At 32.8% G+C, this 22,462-nt stretch overlaps 1 protein-coding gene across 1 annotated transcript; it reads right to left on the bottom strand.

The window, feature by feature from the left end:
- Positions 1-9,633: 9,633 nt before the first annotated feature.
- On the bottom strand, positions 9,634-11,030 carry LOC149945659 (uncharacterized). The gene is made up of 4 exons (XM_090176663.1): positions 10,988-11,030; positions 10,783-10,944; positions 10,627-10,694; positions 9,634-9,801 (listed from the first exon to the last, which is right to left on the bottom strand). Exons 1-4 carry the CDS (start codon positions 11,028-11,030, stop codon positions 9,655-9,657), a joined length of 420 nt encoding a protein of 139 aa, XP_090032789.1. The 3' UTR covers positions 9,634-9,654.
- Positions 11,031-22,462: the final 11,432 nt, after the last annotated feature.

Here is a 22,462-nt window from a genome sequence, read left to right on the forward strand (position 1 = left end):
TTTAGCTAATAATATAAGGCTAGCTATATTTTCAGACTTCTTTACCTAGAAATATTATATCTCGAATAAAGAAGTTTTCAGAACAAATAAGAGGTAAATTTTTTCTGATATGACTTGAATAAATTATGGATACTTTATCGTATAAATATATAGAAAATCTAATTTTTAACAACGGTTCAAGTGATAAAAAAGATTCAATTATTACGAAATGTATTTTCAACGGGGAATTACACATAATATTTTTACATTTTTTTGACTAAAGGTCAAATATAGCTTACTGAAAACTAAACATTCTTTCAAGCTTTCTAATTTAAAATCATTTGCGTAAAATACACATCTACTACAATGCCTTTTCGTTCCCTTTATTGGCTGGTAGTTTAAGTCAAAATTGATAACTTTTTATGGAATGACGTGTCAAGTCGCCAGTAAAGTCCTGGGAAAAACCCCTGTAGCACAAGGTGTCGAATTAAGGTAAGGCTAGGGTCGAAAAGTGGCTTTTAGGCCCTGGGCCACATTCTAAAGATTTTTTCGCGTAAGTAGTACGTTTTTGATCCCATTTAAAGTCGGTATGGTGACCTTACATTTTGTACCACTTCCCGACTCAAACAAGACCTTACAATGTTTAGAAATGATTTATTAGAGTAAACAAATTCAGATATTAAAGTAGTAACGATATTTGTTTTTAGCACGGGTTCAGGAATGTCCTGTAAAACTTTTCCGGAATATGAATTTGATCAATTGGGTCCCCATAATATTCAGCTTCAGGTATCTCTGTAACGCTTAATGTGAAAAATGTAAATGATACATAACTCGATAGGCTGCTAAGGGCCTTCTTTCTGAATTCTGACACGAGTTTTTGATGAGCACGGTTGATTTGAAACTTATATTACGGCTGGGTTGAAATTGTAGTTTAATTTCGTAATAAAATTTAAGTGTAGCTATTTTTGACCCTAAGTGTAGTAAAGTGTCGGCATTTTGGTCGCCATTATTTTTAATATTATGAAAAATTGTCACTCGGCCCACACTATCAAGTGATGTTATTTGTAATCGGAAAATACTTCTAATCGGCACATCTTATCAGTGATGGGCATTTTTTTAAATATCAATCCCAGCTCACAACACGTTTATGCTAACTTGATACTTTTGTTGATCACAAGAACGAATAGGATAATGTCTCTCTCTCATATCCACACACATAAAGCGCATTTTCTGAGAGCTAATCTCTTTTCTTATTTAATTTTTTTACGGAAAGCGACTGCTTTCATTTATTCATTTTCGAAATAAATACTGATAAATCTCTCTCGCGCTCAACTCAAAGGAAAAATAATACATCTTGCTCCTAATTGTATCGTATTAACTATATATTCATCAAAATAAATTCTAGAGCTACCAAAATAATAAACAATAGAAAAGCGTATATTTTATGGCTAATTATCGTTCGTTCTACTCACGTCATCAGTTTGTAGAGATTTTCCGAGTGGATAAGTAAACTCGGCTCTTCTATCGTTCAACCTATCACTAAATGCATCCCTCATCTCTGAGGCCGGCACTGCAAATCTTTGGGACGGCTAAAGAACACCGGAAAACATCTTTTGAACACAGGTGACAGATGTACTACTGGTGTTCGCTATACGTTATTTAACGTTTACTTAACGTAGATCAGGGGTTATTTACCAAAACGCAAGTGTCTTACAGATATTCAAAGCGTAATACAGATGTTTCTAGAACGTCAAATAAACATCGAACGTCTGAGTTGCATTTGAAGCTTTTTTCACGAGCGTCTAGATTACATCTGCAAGTGTTCTTTTGAACGTCTGAATTGTATTTTATGTTTGTTTTTGAGCGTCTAGATTACATCGGGAAGTTTTATTTTGACTTGTATTTATTTTTATATTGCGGTGTATGACACGGTAAATAAGAATTCGTTACGATTGTAAATTTTACTTAGCAAGTGAACAAAGTCATAAAAATTAAACATATTATATTTAAAACGGTATACGTCATACAAAAGAATAAAAAATAAAATTGTATTTCGCGCCTCGAAAGTTAACCATTTCTGTATGTTATTTCGTACCTTAAAAATTTAACGTCTTGTTATTGTATTTCATATTTCGCGCATTAAAGATTTATCGTCTTGTTATTTTATTCGTAATAGGGACTTGGCAGCATGACGTAACGCCGTACCTTTGGCCATGTCCACCATTCTGGTATACTTTTTCTCCCCAGGATAAAAAATATTGAATTGAAAACTGTGACGTAGCACTGCCAAGTCCCTATTCGCACCTTGAAAGTTTACCGTCGTTATACGGAAGGCCAACTTAGATCCCCTGCTTCTCTAGTGCGAGTATCAGTGGATCTAAGTAGGCGGTGTCTTACGAGAGTTTTACGTAATGAGTTCCTTTTTTTGTTTGTTCATTAGAAGCATTAATGTGCTTTAGCATACGGAGGAACTCTTAGGGATAAAGGTAGGGATTTCATACCGTATATAACTATATTTCTCATATGACACCCCACGATTTTCAGTTAAATTATCAAATTGATGTACATTTTCCAAAATGAGTTATTTTTACCAGTGCTCAATAGGCAAAATGTATATGTTACGGGAACTGCATTTCTTAAATACATTTGTCCTTCAGATGTTCAACTGTACAATTTTAGCTAGCATTCCGCGGGTGTCAAGTGTACTGAAGATGTTACAGATGCCCGAATTTTGTGACGATCTCGTTCCACAGGTGTTGTAAAAGAACATCTGTGATACATCGACGAAAAACGTTTCAAGTGCATCTATAGTACATGTAGGGTACACATCTCCCACACATAATTACACACGATTAACACGTAAATTACACCTGATTTAACGTTCAACAGGTGTCAGGTGTTTACATTTTGTGACGTTCCTTTGTGTTTTTAGGTGAAAGATGGACTTCTCTCTTTCGCTCTTTTAATCAAGCTTACAGTTAGGTTCTCAATCGTCTCGCTCATTAATAACTCAATAAAGAGGCCGGTCGGTTATTCTCCTCTCATTTATTAGACTCCAAACACTCCAAACCTCGCTTAAAGGCCTAGTTTCACTTAGAATCCTCAAAAAAGGGTTCAGGCGGGTATATGCTTTCCACTACTGTCCCCTCTATTGTTGGCGAGCGAGCACCGATCGTTCCGCTCTCGCCAATTATCGGATTATGCCACTCGCTCTTCCCGGCGTCCGTCAAACTACATTCTTATGTTGTCGTAAAGAGGTAACCAAATCTCTCAAGCCGACATGATAACCAGTTAGCGCCGGAATCTAGCGTTCAGGTTAAAATAAAATTCTACGTATTTTTCGGCAGTTAGACGAAAATCCAACACTGGAAATGTTAATCTCAATGCAAATTCTAGTCATTTTTCTAAAACATTATTATAAAATTTGATTGTTAAAATTTTTAATGTTCATGGTCTTGTTCAATTAAATGTTACGACAAAAGAATAGTTTGCCATTTTCTTTGGACGAATTCAAATGTCTTATTGGCATAATAATAGTTTTTGATTTCGGACTGTTACTGTATGCGCAATTTGCCGACATGGTTATTCCAGTCAAGTACCGCTAGTGAACGTCGTAGAAAATACGTTTCTTTTCCATACCGAATTCGTTTATCAAGATAAATGAGACAAGAATTGTTCAATGATTCCACATAAAATGTGTCACGCGTGTTCGTAAAGTTATTAGGATTTTTGTAAACCGTACTTGATTTGAGAAACTTTTCTAACATTTCAGTTAGCTTTTTCATCTTTTATTATTTTGAACTTCGGGACGTATAACGGCTCGTTACATTTTGCGCCCGGAAAAACAAGAGAATGATCATTTTTAAAATGGCAACCTACATTTAAAAGTCTCTCTTTCAGTAGTTGGGGGTTAGTTTCGCAGTTTTCCATAGCCCAGTACAGATGATTTCGGGTAGGCGTTCTCTTGTCCGACAACTCTGGATGCCACGTTTTCGATTTGTTCCCATTTTTCCATCGCTGCTGCGAAGCTTTTTGCGGCATGCCACCTATCGTTTGAATTTATTGTGTCTACTCTTTCTCGTACAATTTTGTTGATGGTGTTATTTCGATCGTGGGCATGCTCAAGAACCTTTATTTTCATTTTGTCTATTTCTTCATACATTCGTTTCGTCCCAACACTTTCATGTCTCTGACTGCATGAATCGTCCTTTTTAGTAATAGTTTGGATTTGGATGACTTTATGAGTGTTCAAACCTAAAGCAACAACATCACAAAAAAAAGCATTTTTTTCGCTGTGAATGTCGGGCGTCGGTTTGAATACGAATTCCATCTTCCGAAGTTGAAGACATTTCTTCGCGCATAGCTTCTGCCGTTGATATCAGAACTTCAACGTCGACAGCTGCTGCAATAGCTTTTTTAATAGTTCTAAAACTTCTAGCGCCGGTAGTTCCAATTTTTGAAAGCTCTGTTATTTTTTTTTAATTCGTTTGAAGCATTCCACTTGTAATGAATCCCAGGTGCAAACTGATATTCACCGAGTAATTTTTCCCAATTTTGTCGGATGTCGACAGACATACTTTGTGTTGATGGTCAAATTCCATTGAAAGTTCTAAGGCATGTCCTACGTATTTGTGTGATTTTATTTGCAAAGGGTGGTTGCATAAGTAAGAATGGTTCTGAATACTGGCTACCATTTGTCCCAAAAACGTCATATCGCCTACAAAAAATTTCCTTTCCAAGCTCTCTACACCAAAGTTTGAGTTCAAATTTTCATTGGTACTATCATCGGCTAAGATACTGCTTACATTTCCAAAGCGGCTTGATTCGTTTGTTTCATCAATATCTTCCCAATCATTCTCACTTTCGAAGTTTGATATTTCATTTGGAATTTCGGAAATATTTTATAGCTAATGAATGTGAATATTGTCATTTGACGCCTTGCCTGACTAGCCGGCCTAATGATTTCATAGGACCTGGAAGACCTCCGTGTGCAAGGAATAACCGCACGAGACGTACAATGTATGGTCATTTTTGGAAAATGCTGGACAATCTAGGGGCGTGGACCAAGGCTAGATATTTAGCGATGAAAATTAGAGAACTAGCAAGGAACAATTTGAACATTGTTTATCATAGGAGGCAGATTATGCCGAAATGTGTGTTAATTGCGTAAGAGAAAGATATCCCAACCCGGATGGCGTTGAATATATGGGCCACAAATGGCGATGAAGAAACATGTAAAAATTAGCATTAGGTAATAGTTAAGTAAACCAATATGTATTGCTTATTTCATAAATTTTATAATAATGTTTTAGAAAAATGACTCGAATTTGCATTGAGATTAAAAAAATAATAAATAAATATATTTGTATTTTTTCATTTTTATTAAACATTTCCAGAGTTGGATTTTCGTCTAACTGCCGAAAAATACGTAGATTTTTTTAACCTGAACGCTAGATTTCGGCGCTAACTGGTTATCATGTCAGCTTGAGAGGTTTGGTTACCTCTTTTCGACAACATAAGAATGTAGTTTGACGGACGCCGGGAAGAGCGAGTGGGATAATCCGATAATTGGCGAGAGCGGAACGATCGGTGCTCGCTCGCCAACAATAGAGGGGACAGTAGGGGAAAGCATATACCCGCCGGAACCCTTTTTTGAGGATTCGAAGTGAAACAAGGCCTTTAAGTGAGCGGCGCTTGCCCATCACTGCGTCTCAATTATTGTTTTTACATATGAGTAAAAAACATTAACATCATACAGAAGATTTCGTTGACACATACACCTTTAATTCATCCTTAATTTAAAAGTAAAATTTTTTAAAGAAATTTTACCTCCATAATTCCAACTTTGAAAACGGGGTCGTTTGTTTCAATAACACTTCCGTTCATATTTTTCTATCTGAAATTACCAAAATTTAATAAACAAATTCCAGGTTTAATTTTAATTATCATTGGAGAAATTATATTTATAATTTGTTCCAATCAAAACACCATTCCACAGATGGGTGCATAGGGCCTCTCAACCGTGGTGATGCCAGAATATCGTTAGAGAATGGGGGTTTAATACCGAAAAAAGCTGATTATAATGATTTTATTGTTAACATTAAATGATATTCAACTTCAAGATCTGCTTATTAATACAAAAAAGGATAAAATCTATATATAAATCTGTTAAATAACATCCATCATAAAAGTTACCAAATGTGATAAACTTATTGAGAAAGATTTTCACTGCCATAACCAACGTTCGGCTAACAACATATCTTTTAATTAACCGTTTCAATCTAATCCGTTTAATCAGTGTTTCAGTTAAGTGACCGTGTCTTGGTTTATATTATTTGTTGGCGTACTTGTCATTTCACTTGATTTAATCACTTTCTAGCTAGAGTAAATATATTTAATTTTAATTGCTTCATTAGAAATATAGCTAGTTATCTTTAAATCATCAAAAACAACGAGTAATTATTGTTGTCTAGTTATTCCGATAATATAATAAAACTTCCATTGATTACATTTTAATGGAAAATTTTATTTGGGTTTCCCCGAAATGATATTGAAGTTAATACCTTCAAAATGGAAGCCTAATTAATTTTCATGATTTTGTGAATTTCGACGTTTAACGTCTGATATGAGGTCGATAAATTAGCGTAAAAAACCAGAAATGAAATTTTACAAAATATGTATTAAATTTTATACCTTTTTGAAGCTGAGTTATAAGGAAACCCTTAGCTACACCACTGTACGGCTATTGCACGTTCTGAAGAAAATATAAACACTCTTACCTTATACACGTTGTTGTTAATCTGTGGAGAGTAAAATGGCTCACTCGCAGCTTGATAAATTCTGATCTGGGAGTTTTCCTGGTTATAAATATTCGTCTCGACAATTAAGTCAGTAAAAAAAATGTGTTTATCTCATGAGAATAAAATTTAAGATATATCTGGCTTAATATAAAAAAGATTATCTAGATTTATCATAATTTTGAATAAGAAAGATATTATTTCCATGTTCATCTATACTATGGCTGGTCGTTGTTATAATTAAATACAAGCACGCGCAAGAAAACTATCAGTAGCCGTTGTCTTTGGAGTACCGTGAGAATTTCAACCTTCATTTTCTTTAGACGTTTTATAAAAAAAATCCTTAATAAATATCAGGTCAACAAATAAGAATTGTTTTTCGTGCTCTGGTCTTCTTTATGGCATCAATAATTTATACCAATTTACTCAAACTGAACATAATTTGCATTTGCCCTTAATGTATACCCTTTACATATATATATATATATATATATATATATATATATATATATATATATATATATATATATATATATATATATAAAACATCGTGTTCCAGCGTTATAAACTAACCCAAAATGAAATTATACATAATAAAAGCAAATTGTTTTACAAATAAGTATTTATTTTTTATAATTACACGTACATAATATTATGTATATAAAATTTGAATTTTTACCATTTTTCTTCAGAACTCAAATTTCTTTCTACGGTAGTAAACAATCCTAAAAAAGTTAGTTAAGGTTTAAGGGTTGTTGTAAGTTCAATATGCCGAATAGTATAATTGAGAATAATGATTAACTTCGTTAAATTTGCATATTTAAAAAGATCCATGTTTAACCGGTTTCGAAACGCTTCGCATTTCATCCTCAGTCTCTGAGGATGAAATGCGAAGCGTTTCGAAACCGGTTAGACGCATCATTGTAAATAAACATTGATCTTTTTCAATATGCAAATTTAACGAAGTTAATCATTATTCTAACTTAAAAAAGTTAGTGTAAAACTAGTTTGTGTAATCAAGGGAATAACGAAATTTTATTTGTATTGTTATTTTATGTTTATAAACCTGGATATCGAACATGAAAGACTATAATGCCTTTTAAAGGGGCCAAAATACGCTTTTTACGCTTATTGTTAATTTTGTAAAATATCGTCTGTCACGGCGTCTGTCTAGCTACGTGGGCAAGACCACTTTGTATTTAATAAAATAAACTATTAACTTGGTATTAAATGATCTTCATTTTTTTAATTGAATTAATAATTGTAATGAAATTCTATAACATTTACGATATCAAAAGCGTAATAAACTAAAAAAAAACCTTTCTATTTGGTATTGTTAAAATTCAGGTATTTCCGAAAGGGAGGAGGAATATTCTATTGAAGGTTTAAGAAATTGCAAAACCACTTCTTATACAATAAAATAATATACTATTTTATTGTATAAGAAGTGGTTTTGCAATTTCTTAAACCTTCATTAGTTTATATACAAGGGCCGTAAAATTATTTTAAGGAATATTCTATATTTGATTTTCTTATAATCTGGAAATACATATACTTACAATAAATGGCCCCATCAGGTAGGTGGCTTCATTATCCGTTATATTCTGAAATTAAAAATTTACATAATTAGTTCGACCAAAGAAATTTTACACAATGATATTTTGTTATTTGTTTTAGTTCTTATTTTTCAAAATTTGCGAATTCGGAAGGGTTAATTGAATAATACTTTAAACCCTAATTTCTTTCCTTTCTGCTGAAAATATTATTAAGTGGTGACTAGTACAACAACAAAATTAAACATAGTGTAACAATTAAGAAACATGTTAAAAAGAATCCATACATTACACGAATGAACTATACATAGATTATATCAACGTTTTTCACCTGTTTCTTGAAATGTTCACTTGTACATTTTTCAAACTGAAAAATGTGAAAATTAGTTTAAGTTTATACCTTTTAATCATAACAAATTTGTAGAGGGATATTTAAAAACACCATTAGAGACTGTGACGTAAGAGCACATTTAAACAAGAAGTCCACGTTACGTTATCAAAATATCTATTCATAAGCTTAAAAATCAAACAACTTTTGCGTGCACCTTTACTTACAAATTGTTAGTTTTATTACGAAAATTGTATTGACTGACAAGCTTCAAAATTTAATACAAAACTTAGGATGAGGCAATTCCCCACAACAAGGGTCCAATGAAAATATATCATATGAGTAATCGTTTATGCGCGTTTCTACTCGAAACACACCTGAGAAGGCCGTTTTTTTTGTTATCAACGAAGTGTAAACATTGAGGCACGTTTCAGGTATAACAATCAAACAAAGAATGAGCAATAACTATAGTTCGTATCCAATTATTTAAGTGGACCGTTTAAGTAAGGAAATGCCTGGCAATTAGTGTTGTAATAAATTCAATACAAATGTAGGTATTCTCGTAAAACATTTGTCAGCCCATTTTCCAGCCATAAAATATTGCGCGTACAAATATGATAATGACGTCTGACACATTATAACTATATAAAGGTGCATGCAAAAAAATATTTAAAAATTTGGTTTAAATATCATGCACTATTGAGATATTATAAACGCAATTATGATATTTTCCATTTAAAAAATAAAAGGAAATGTTTTAAAACAAATCAGTTAATCGTTGTAAATACCTATCAACGTTAACTATTTATTTTAAAAATATTTAATTTTTAGAAAATATAGATTTCAAACAATAATTTAAAAATCATTGGTAAAATTATCAAAAGAAGAAATATGTTTTTTCTGGCTAACTGGGAAATATAAAACCTAAAGAATGTGGTCTTCTTTCAGAGACAAACTAGAGTTAAGGGCCGTTGAAAAGGCTATTATGAGTTTCAAATTAACAAAAAAAACCTAGAATATACGGCTGGTTTACTTTAATGAATAAATCTTGGTGTGTTTTCTCACAACTTTTCTTCCAAAACTGTTCATGGCTTGTTTCGTCTTCACCAATTACCTTCATACAATCCGCGTTTATTGTTTGAATCTAAACTTGATAACAAACCAATGTTAATTGTATTAAATACAATTATAATTATCAACTAATACCCAAGCCACCACCTCTCTACATTTACTATTGATATAAATCTCAATAAATTTTTATGTAAGTGAAAACCAAAAACTCGGAGGAACAAAAATCTGTAACTATGGTGGGAGGAAAACTTGGCTTAGTTTAGTACCCTAAAACGAGTATTTTAACACCGTTAAGGCAGTAGTTTAGAACCTTAAAGGGAGTATTATAGAACCCTTAAGGGAGTATTGTAGACCCCTGAAGGGAGTCGTCTTGTACGCTAAAGGGAGTAGATAAATAGGGAATAGTATTATACCTCAGACTGCATCACAAAGGAACCAAAACGGAGGACATAAGCACCCCAAACAGTCTAAATAAACACCCTAGCAGGAAAAGTGCTTTTTAAGGTGTAGAAAAACATCCTTTATAAACATATTAAGGTGTTAAATATGGGACAAGAAAAACCCCTAAAGGTTTCAAATAAACCTTTTTTTTAAGAATGTAGCTGATTGTTATTATTATTAAATCCACGTAGTAATTGTTACGATTTTTCACCCAATACCACAAGCTGGGATCGAATCCCGGTCCTAATTCTGTCGGGTGAAAGTGCTAATATATATTCAAACGTGGATTTAATTATCGATTTACCACATAGAACGTGCATTTATATGAATACTACTTTGCGGTGTTCCACGCAGTTCCGCAAATTGTTTTAAATCGAAAATTGAAACTATACCTATACTGGATATTGGACCCACCTTTCCGTATTGGAATATTATACAAATATTTATCTCAAAATACCTTTTCTGGAACTTTAGAATTATAGCACTGCTTCATCCTTTCTAACATGCCGTCTTTTTTAATATATCCTGAAAAATGCGTCAAATGTTTTGTTAAATAAAATAACTCAAACACCTTTCTTTTTAAAAGTCAAGATTAAAGTATGATCATTCTCACCGCACATTTGAACGCGCATTTCCTCTTCACTGGGTTCAGGTTCCTGCGCGTTACATTTTAAACAAATGTAAAATAAGAAAACCACAAAAAGATTATAGTTAAAACTGGCTTTCATTTCCGTAATGAGAAAAGTGACTTGCCCTCTTCGACAGAAGTAAAATGCTGCGTATAAAAATAAGAGAGTTTATTTTCCTTTAGCGCGTACTTGTATCACTAAACGCATTCGTCACAATTGGCAATAGCTTCATATTTATTCAGCCGTCGCTATTGTATGCAATAATGATTATAACATTTATATTTTTAAAAAAACCTTTTATTCACAAATGAAGGTATGAATTTTCAGATTTCCCGACATTCTTTCGATAATTAACTAAATAAAAAAATAGTTGTGCAAACTTAATGATTTGCAAAGCTTCAACACTATTTCGAGATGATATGATATGACCATTTTTAAAAAGATTTTTTTCAACTACCTTAAAACATTATGAACAATAATTTTTCAGAAACATTTATGAAAGCTACACTGCAAATCTTTATGACGCCTACAGCACGTTTAAAAAACACCTAAAGAGCGTAACAAAATTAGAGCACCTGACACATGTTAAACACTTGCATATATGGACTTTTAGTGTTCATCAGATGCAATTATGTGTACGGTAGATGTCCTCCTGATGTGCTCTAAAAGCATTTTAGGTGCTCTGCCGGTGTCATATTGTAACATCTATAGAACGAGACCGTAACAAAATTAGAGCACCTGACACGTGTTGAACACATGAGCATATGCACTTTTAGTGATCAGCAGATGCAATTATGTGTAACATATATATACTCTAGATGCACCCGAAGTGCAATTTACGTGCTTCTGCAGATGTTCTATTGTAACATCTATGGAACGAGATCGTAACAAAATTAGAGCATCTGTTACGCCTAAATAACATCTGGCATCGACCGAAAAAATTGAAGACACATCAAATGAACATATAGAAAACACTTGCTCAAATTTCACTATATTTTACAAAAATTAACTTTTCTGGCTATTTAAAATGAAGTAGTTCATATAACATTACATAAATTCTACCAGACTAACATTTTTCAATCTCGATTATAATAAATACTGCCAAAATGTTTTATAATTGAAACTCTTCAATGTCTTCTTTGAGTGTACTGCAGCTAAACAATAAAATAATTTTAATAAATGAACCTTAAGCACTAGGGTTTAAGGCGGGTTTTTTGTCTTCCAACAGTTATGATTAAATGCAATTGCACAAAACAGAGAAAAGATAATAATAACTGCTAAAATTTCAAAATAAAAAAATCCTAATTTTTTTAAATGGTGCCTTACACAATAGGTGATCACAGACTAATAAAGAACTATATTTAAAGGCAATTTCCCTTAAATTGCAGGCTATAAACACTGAAGCTTATGGTTGCGTTGGTTAAAAAAAAGTGGTTAAATATGTTTTGGGTTCAATAATTGCGATTCAGGGTTAAAATTTGCATCTATAAAGGTTATCACATAGAAGAAAGCTTCAATGAAAATTTTCCATCTCCTACCATAAACAATGAGTGAACACATAATAACAATGCCTATTTTCAACTACATTTAAAGGCAACTTCCCTTACATTTAATTCTGGAAACACTGAATCTGCGTTCAACACAAAACTTTAATGCAAATGTTTCACCAAAAATATGTTACTGCTTTAATTTTAACCAACACAGCTAATCAGACTTGGGTAAGGTTGTTTTTAATGAGGGTTCAATTACAATTGGCAAAAAAAAACTTATTTAAAAGCTCAAGAATTGTTTTTTCAAATGTGATTGAACCCTCACTAAACACAACCTTCCAAAAGTCTGAATTGCTGTGTAGGTTAAAATGATGAAATTGTTTTTGAGTTCAATAATTCTGCTTCAGTGTGATAAATTTGCATAAATTAACGTTAATGCGTAGAAAAATCTTCAGTGTTTTCAGAATTAAACTTAATGGAAAGTGCCTTTAAGTATAGTTAAAATAGTCATTAACAGTCGGTGTTCACTTATTGATTCTGCTAGAAAAGTAAAAATATTGATGTAGACAACTTTTTAATATTTGAATTTGATATTTTGGTATCAAAGTACCTATATCACTTATCTAAAAGCTCAAGTATTTTCCCCCATTCTATTTAAACCATTACTTAAAACAACCTTCCCCAAGTCTGACAGACTGTGTAAGTTAAAAATGAAGTGGCTAATTATTTTTGGCTTCAATAGTTGTATTTCTTGGTAAAAATTTGCATTTATTAAAAGGTATCGTGTTGAACGGAGCTTCAGTGTTTTGAGAATTAAACCTAATGTAAATTAGCTTTAAATATATTTAAAAATAATCATTATTGATCTGTGTTTACTTATTGATAATGGAAGGAGATGGGAAATTTTCATTTATGTAGTTTTTTTAAATTTGAGTTTGAAATTTTAATATCCTGCACCCTATAACCATTTATTTAAAGCTCAAGCAATTTTTTTCAAATGTGATTGAACTCTCACTAAAAACAACCTTCCCCAAGTCTGACAGGCTGTGTAAGTTAAAAATGAAGTGGCTAAATATTTTTGGCTTCAATAGTTATTTCTTAGTAAAAATTTGCATTTAAAGGTATCGTGTTGAACGGAGCTTCAGTGTTTTGAGAATTAAACCTAATGTAAATTAGCTTTAAATATTTTTAAAAATAATCATTATCGGTCTGTGTTAACTTATTGATAATGGTAGGAGATGGGAAATTTTCATTTATGTAGTTTTTTTAAATTTGAGTTTGAAATTTCAATATCCTGCACCCTATACCATTTATTTAAAGCTCAAGCAATTTTTTTCAAACGTGATTGAACCCTCACTAAAAACAACCTTCCCCAGATTAACAATGCCTATTTTGAACTTTATTTAAAGGCAACTTAGCTTACATTTAATTCTGAAAACACAGAAGATCCATTCAACACGATAACTTTAATAAATGCAAATGTTTCACCCAGAAATACAACTATTGAACCCAAAAAAATTTAACCACTTTATTTTTAACCTACAAAGCGTTTCAGACTTCAGGTGCATGGTATTAAAATTTCAAATTCAAATTTGAAAAAATTACCTAAATGGAAATTGTCCATCCTCTACCATAATCAACGAGTGAAAACAATGCCTATTTTCAACTATATTTAAAAGCAACTTGAAAACACTGTACCTCTGTTCAACGCGATTACTTTAATTCCTGCCAATTTCCCACAGAAATAAAACTATTTAATCCAAATTATTTAACCACCCTTATTATTGCTCTAAGTATAATTAGTCAGTATTGGGTAAGTGAGGGTGAAAATACTATTACAGGTGTGTCATTTTTTAAACTTGTATTTAGTTAAGCCTAGGCCATTTGTTTATATGAAAAATACAATACATATATTTACTCATCTTTAATGACTTCATTATTATGAAATTCTACTTACTTATTTGTTGTGATGATAATTTTATCTGCATGGAAATTTCTGGCAAAGTCCGATATTACCACGACCTAACCGTTACTTTTTGAAAACCGCTGTCAGCTATCTCAACAAGAGGGCAAGACATAGGTTATTTGGTATTAATATGTAACACAGGCGCTCCTTAAACGACCCTTTAGATGCAACATAGATGTTCCATGTTCAACAGATGTCCTATGGACATAAAGAGTACGGATTAAACCACTTAGAGTACACGTTGAACATCTGTATTGCATTTGTAAATAAGTAAATAGCATCTAAGTCATATGTAGGCATTTTATATGTTCAACCGATGTTTTTAGGCGCTCTTCAGATGTCATAAAGATTTGCAGTGTAGAATGTATTTGAATAGTAAAAGGGAAGACCACGAATACCGGTACACTATAAATGTTTAATAAAATGTTAACTTTTTATTAATTTTTTTTATAGTGAACCGGTAATCGTAGTAAAGTTTTTCCTTTTACTATTCGAATTATACACTAGTTTGGAGATTATATCGTCGTAGAATGTATTTATTAAAACCCTATTAAGATGGTCTATATTTTGGTTCCAATCCTCCTTACGCTTCAAGATTAAACCCATTTCCATAAAAACATTTATCCGGAGATGCAATTCATTCCCTAAAACTGACATCTTACGTCACAACTAAAGCGCGTGCCGGTGACGTCATTCCTTCTCTCCTCTTTTTCAGTAGAAAATTAGAAAATGCTGCCCGGGGTAGTCTCAACTAGAACCCGACGGCCGCCCACACATATCTTTTGTTTTGCGCCGCCACCGCCGAACGATTTTGAAGAGTGCGCCACCAACGGTTTATAATATTTTTTAAATATTATGAATAATATAATATAAGAAATGTAAAAAAAATAAATAAAAAAATCTTAACATTTCAACAACTTCGCCTTGAAACCTCAAACGAGTCACTTTGCTTGACAAGGGATCTCGAACCTGAAAGCTAATTTTTAAATAAATAAAAAATTTAAATCATAAAGTATCCGTCCAGTTTTTCTTAGCTTTATATTTTTAAATATAATGAAATAAATATTATATCAGTCTCTTTGCAGTTTTAACAAAAATGTACTTCGTGTTTCGTAATCGCCCGATTAGAAAAGGGATTGCTAAAACGACCTACAATGACAACGAAATTTCATAGAAACGCCGCACCGCTCCGCCGCCGCCGTTAAATTTTGGTTCAACTAATAATTCCGTATATAAAGCTTTTAAATATTTATATTCTGTTATTTAACCAATTAAGCTACCCTCTATTTTACCCTATATTTTAGTTTATTGAAATGTAAATTCTCCGTAACAGCAAAATGCAAGTAATTTTCGGTTATATAGTTACCGTGCAAAAAATATTTGCGAATTTTAATACAAAAATTAAAACGGCCCTGGCAATATTATATAAAAGCCGTTTTATCGTACATCAATGGTTTCATTTTATTTGAAAGTAAGTCAATGTACAAGACTGCCCGAATAAAACTTCTAAAGAATATTTGATACCAAAAACTAATTTGTTTCAGATGAATATTTCACGATATTGGTAGATATGAGCCATTTTTTAAATCTAGCAAATTACAATTCCCATTAGAAAACCAGTGGTAAGTAGGTACGTGTAGTGTAAAAACAGTTATAAAAACGAGAATAGTATTCCAAATGCGTAGATTTTTAAAAGCCAAATAACGTCCTGAAAATTTATGAAGCAATCATGAATATTCTCCGTTTTGTAAAATGAAAACGGATTGTGAAGCTTCTTGTACAAATCCAATTTCCTCCAGTTGTCCATTACACCGGCTTCGGTAAAACGAATTATTCTGGAAAATAATTACTATGAAAAATAACTAAACATTGTAATAAGTCGGCTAGGTCTTTAAGGCTTCACGTTCTCGTTAGGCATGGGCGCCCACAAGGTGGGGGCAAACAGGGTTATTGCCCCCTCTCTTCGATGAGCTATGCCCCGTTGCCCTCTCTTTGATCGGATTATGCCCCGCCGTTATTTTTGTTACCAAGGTAGTAAATACACTGGGGAATATCACTTACGGAAAGCTCTTATTGCTACAAATGTCTTACTTAAAGGTCGTTCATTTATCAAAACGTTTAGTGTGAACGCCGAGCGAACAAGGCCATTATATGATTCCCCCCTCCTTGGAATAATGTCTGCGGGCTCCCATGTCGTTTAAACTCTCTAACTACTTTATAATAAAAATTGCCCTCCATACAGATAAAATCACTTGGAATATATATGTGCAACTTACTTTCTGTTAAATATTTCGACCAAAGACGAACCAAATGGAAACGCAATGCATTTGAAATCCATGTTCAAGTGATCGTGCAGTTTCTCGAGGTTGTGCAGATTAAGTTGTATTCAAATGTTGGAATCCGAAACGACGAAACCGAACTTTCCTTTCGAAGCTCGGATTAAGCCTTCCTTGTAGTTCAATGGAAACCTCACATTCCGTTCCGAAGCTGTTTTCCACAGAAAGTTATATATACCCCGTTTGGCTCCCTAAACAACACAGATTGCGGCTCTTACTAATGAACCATTATAAATATCAGCCATAATGGTTTTATTATTTAGGGATAATCACATACTTAAAAAACACTTTTGGCGGCAGAAACTACACTTTTAAAATTATACAATTACAATGTATACCTTTTGGCGGCAGAAAATACACTTTTAAAGAGTCATTTTGCACCTTTGAGCATTAAATCATGCCTTTAAAGGTGGCAATACGCCTATTAAAAAATCAAACCCCTGAAGGAGTTCAAAACCCTTTTAAAGAGTTATAGAACAACTTTAAATAATAAATTTAAAATTTGAAGGGTGAAAATTGTACCTGGTAAGAGTGACATCTCACCTTTAGAGGTTTAAATACGCCTTTTAAAAGTGTAAAATCACACTTTCAATGTGGTAAATGCACACTTTAAAACACTTAAGTTGTATCTAGTAAGAATTTAGTCACACCTTTAGATTTATAAATATGCTCATTTACGGAATAAAATAAAACTTTTATAGTTGTAAATGCTCACTTCAAAAGAGTGAAATTACACTCGGTACGAAATAAATAACACATACAGAGGTGCAAATACGCCTTTTTAATCTATTAAAATATACTTTTTAATAAATAACTGAAATAAATGAAATGTCTTTAAATCTGTACACTGTGTTACCTTCATGTCGTTGTGGAAAGAGCTGCCCTTGATAGATGCCACAACGTAATCTATGTTCCTGACCTCGAGTACTAAATCTTCGAGAGTTTCAATGTCCAATCCTTTGGTCGAAACATAAGTGCTCGACTTCAGTTGGCTTTCGTAGCTGGTACCCAGAAACGTCGCCGATGTGATCCAGATTATAAGAATAAGCTCCAACGAGCGAGAAAAATTGGGTAGATGACGAATACCTTCAATAAATAAATACATTTATGTTAAAGTATAAAGCGTAATTTTTAATTACAAATTTAAGTTAATTTTATAGAATAAACAAACAATATCATGTTGCACAACATAAGGCTACGTAATTTCCAAAACCAAGTAACTTCAACCTTCGACTATAATAAAAATATACAAAATAGTAAATATACAGGGTGCTAATGAGAAGTTGGCACAAATTAACAGGCGTCTACTTTGGGTAAAAAGTAGTGAAAAAGGTCATAAGTAACGTTTTCGTAAATTAAACAATATTCAAGTAATTGACCGTCGAAAATTGGCACCCAAAACTTCGAAAAACGTGCAAATGTGCAATTTCTATTATTCCTTCGACCAAATTGTTTCTTTTAACTAAGAATTTGCTTTTCATTGAAAAAGTTAAGAACACGATCACTAGTATCAAAAGTTCGTTATTAATTGAAAGAAGTATTCTGCGTGTAGAAATTAACAATAACAAGGTGTTTCATAGTGACCACGACAATTGAAAGAAAGTTACTTATTGAATTTCCGTTGCCATAAGTACACATTACCTGAATTACAAAAAAATTTACCAAATCATCACCTGTGGCACACGCAAATCATTATTGAACCTATTCGAAGATTTGAGGCGTGTTACGAATTTGCTGCCGAAAACTATGGTTGCGCTTCCTAACGGCGGCGGGCGGAGCTACTCGTCGGAGGCCAAATTGAATGCCCTAGCTGTGGAAGCAAGAAAGTGAATAGTTTGGGAAGTGGTCAATAATGTGTTGTCGTAGGTCGTCAATGTGGAGGACAATCATGTGTACCACTTTTTCAAGATGTACCCAGAACTTAAAGTTGGGTATGAGTAGAAAATCATGTTCATTGAGTACCAATGAGTAAAAACGTTATATGAGATAAGTGAATAAAAATTTCTACAAGCAAAAGCTTATTAAGAGTTCGCATCTAGAAGTACGCTATCGTTACGATTTAAATAATCACAAGGTGATTTAAATTACCAAGAGACACAGTTAAAAATTCATTTCTTTGTTTTATGGTTTCTCAGAGATAACAAGTACAGTTTCTTAAGAACATAACAATTGCCATTGTATTTACAAAAAATGTTCAAAATGACTCTCATTGACGTTTAGGCAGGCTTGGACGCGTCTTCGGAAAGATTCTTGAACACGTCGACGAAAGATTTCGAGCGTGTTTCAGATTGTGCCGCAGGCGTCAATTATGCGTCTTCGAGGTCTTGTTTACCAAGATATAAATAACACGGGTTCAAATCAGGAGATCTGGCTGGCCATGCAACAGATTCGACTTGACCTATCCACCTTTGACGAAACTCGGCATCAAGATAAGCTCTTACCCGAAGGCTAAAATGAGGGGCTGTTCCGTCATATATAAGCCAAATAATAATCAGCTAGGCTAATACCCAAGGCACCACCTTAGGCCTAAGTCATCAAGCGACTTTTGAAGCCATTTATTCAGGTGGCCGGGTTAAAATGCGTAGGAGGGTGGTGGCAAGCCCTGCATGCCACGAGATCGAGCCAACAGCTCCCTACACTAACTATTACCGTTAACCTCTTACTGCTAGCAGTACGCCTTCAAGTAGAAACGTTAAGTACGACTCATTATTTAGTCTTGGTTTTAGAAAATAAGGTCCAATTAAATGGTCACCAACAATTCCGCACCAGACGTTGAGACCAAACTGCACTTGATGTGACCTATATGTAGTCGCATGCGGATTTTCTTAATGCCACTCATGAGGATTATGTAAATTGAAGATTCCGTCAACCGCTAATCAACGTTTATAGATAATAGTGCTCCTGATACAAGCGCCGCGCTTCTACGGCATTTCCCTGAGCGAATCCATACATAAGATGCATATCGGCATATTCGGCAAGTACGCCATAGTATAGCCGGTTTCAGATCTGAAATGTGAATTTTATTGAGGCCCTTCAAATAATTGCAAATTCGAGCCTCTTACCAGTCCAAAAATATATTACATGTATTGTAGACTAAACCTGTAGAATAAAAACACTTTTTATGGGTGACTATTTAATGAGACAATTAATTTCACGAGCCAACTTAATTCATTGCATTAGCATTTGGGGAAAAAACACGGATATGAGCTAGATAGTTCCAAAACGACTCACAATTTGTACTTACATATGGCATTAAATGAAAATAAAAACGAAATTCAATAATAACCTTTTTTTAATAGGCGAAGTCACTTAGAAACACCTTGTTATTGTTAAGTCGTATTTCTACACGTAGCTCACTTCTTTCATTTAATAACACACTTTTTATACTAGTTTTGTTGTTTATCCAAAAAGATAAGAAACCAAATGCTTAGTAAAAGGAAACAATTGGGTCTAAGGAATAATAGAAACTGCACATTTGCACGTTTTTCGACTTGGATAAGGTTCAATTTAGGAAAAAGTTTCTCCGGACCTTTTTCACTCAATGTAACCCAAAAAACAAGTCTGTTAGTTTTAGCCAGACTTCTCTGAAACACCCTGTATAGTTTGAACTTAGTTTCTTTTTTCAATTTTTTTAAAAGTGATATGTTGTAATCGTATAAGTTAAAATTTTTATTAACCATGGTTTAAAATATTAATTTAATAGTTGTTTAAAGCATGACTGATACTTCATGGTATTCTTGATTTTATTAAAAACAGTTAAAATTTACATGTTTTTAATAAAATCAAGAATACCATGAAGTATCAGTCATGCTTTAAACAACTATTAAATTGATATGTTGTACTATATTTTAGTATTCAAACCATATTATACACAACTTTTAATGTTTTATTAAACTGGTTTTGGAACTATAAGTTAGCGACTCTGCTTAAGCCGTAGTTTAAAATTATTATTCTTTGGCTTGTGAATTACTCAGCACTTTCGTCAAAATCCGCGAGATAGAAAGTTTTAACTTTTGCCACAAAATAAATTTTGACCCGAAAGTTCATACCAAAATAACAAACCACTAAAAAGCCTTAATTACCGAATATTTATGGTCTTACATACTTTGCCGAAGAAATATTCCCAGAACTACATTCCAATGAATAAATCCCTTCTTCATAACTTGATAATTAAATGAATCAGATGCAATTTTATAAAAATCTTTTAATGTAATTTGGGAAAAGATGACAAATGCTATATATACAATCCAGACCTAAATAAGGAAAAAAATAATAATAAAATATTTATACACGTAATTATAATTTAATGTTTTGTGGATACTACAAAAAAGGATTTCTTATAGATTAAAATATTTAAATTATCAGTCACTTTCAGTACGCTTTAGATCGATTTATTATTTTTAAGGGGCAAAGACGACTTTATAGGGGTAATATTCATCCGAGGTACCGTGGTGATGTCGTTATTTGTTAGTAGATGGCACTTTGATATCAGCGTGACCGTGACGCCATATTTTTTATTTTCACGATTGGTTGCAAGTTTTCAGTTTTTATCCCTGATTGGATAGTTTAAAATCGTATTATAGTGCCATTTATGGTGGAAAGTGTTAACTTCTGTTAAAATAAATTGTTAATTTAAATTACAAAAATTATACGTTTTTAATAAGAATTTAAATTACTATAATTTAGTAATTAATTAATAACTTTTTAAAAAAGTTTATATTTCATAAACTTTATAGTGTTGCCATCTACCTCAAACGTTATTAAATAGGTAGGTACCTCAGGTGGATTTCGCCCCTTTTTGCATATTTCCCTGTAGGCAATATGTGAATGCCTCTATGAATGGTAATACAGACCAGTATAAAATAGTAGCTGTGATGCAGTGTATGTTTCGCGATGTAAAATCGCGCTCATTAGAAACTGTCACAACCCTATAGTACATATTTCAATTTTAAGGTATAAAAATATATTTATCTGGTGTGATATATAGCATAAGCGTCGACTATCAATGAAGCTGCAAGAATTATGCCTAGAACTATAACTAGTGCTATCTTTTTCGGTTACATATTGCCTAAAGCCATAGTCTCCATTGTCCATTTAAAGACGTTATAGGGCATTAAATTAGATTGAACACAAAAAAGAATAATTTTGATCATATATATTTAAAATCAAAAATAAAATAACCTTTATTGCACATCGTCAGGTGTACACTAATACAATTTTCAAAATAGCGGCGACATGATTAATGGTTATTACTTTTTAATTTCCATGAAAATATATTTAGAGTTTGATAAGAGCCTCTCCCCCACTCCCCCTTTGTAATGCTAGCGTCTAAAAATCGATTTGTAGTGTAATAAAAGATGGTGTAAAGGGCCATCTTCGCGGTTAATTAGAATGTTTTTAACTTTTAATCTAATAAATACAATTGATTCCGTTAAATTAATTTTAACTGTATTTTTCAGACTCTTCAGAAGCTCGACATCTTCCATTTTTAAAACGTGGTCCGGTTCAGATACATGTTCATCTAGTGCCGATTTAAATTGTCTTTTGTGTTTTATATCAGCCACGTGTTCTTTCACACGTGCCAATAAATACCGCCGCGATTGCCCTATATGCAATACGCCATTTGACAGGTGCATTTCATTTTGTAGATCCCAGGTTTTAATTTTATCCATTCGTGGCACCATGATTTGGCTAATTTTTCTAATGGCTTGAAAACTAACACAAATCCGTGGATTCCGAACATTTTACTTTTTTTGCCTAAATTACTTTAAGGTAGAATGATTAGGTTTTTGTCCTTTGTGAAGCTTGATACCAAATTGGTATGCATTATATTTATTTAACTAAAAAAATGATTTAACCTGCCTTTTTTGCA

This window comes from Leiobunum rupestre, chromosome 5, assembly GCF_980474605.1.
Source record: "Leiobunum rupestre chromosome 5, qqLeiRupe1.1.hap1, whole genome shotgun sequence".
Taxonomy (NCBI): Eukaryota; Metazoa; Arthropoda; class Arachnida; order Opiliones; family Sclerosomatidae; genus Leiobunum; species Leiobunum rupestre.

What these genes read in the sequence shown, in the direction of transcription:
- LOC149945659 (XM_090176663.1), bottom strand. Translation starts at nt 11,030, where the DNA reads ATGAAGCTATTGCCAATTGTGACGAATGCGTTTAGTGATACAA. An exon ending in AATGCGCGTTCAAATGTGCG is followed by an intron (nt 10,695 to 10,782) that starts GTGAGAATGATC and finishes CGCATTTTTCAG; the next exon opens with GATATATTAAAAAAGACGGC. An exon ending in ATTCTAAAGTTCCAGAAAAG is followed by an intron (nt 9,802 to 10,626) that starts GTATTTTGAGAT and finishes TATCAAGTTTAG; the next exon opens with ATTCAAACAATAAACGCGGA.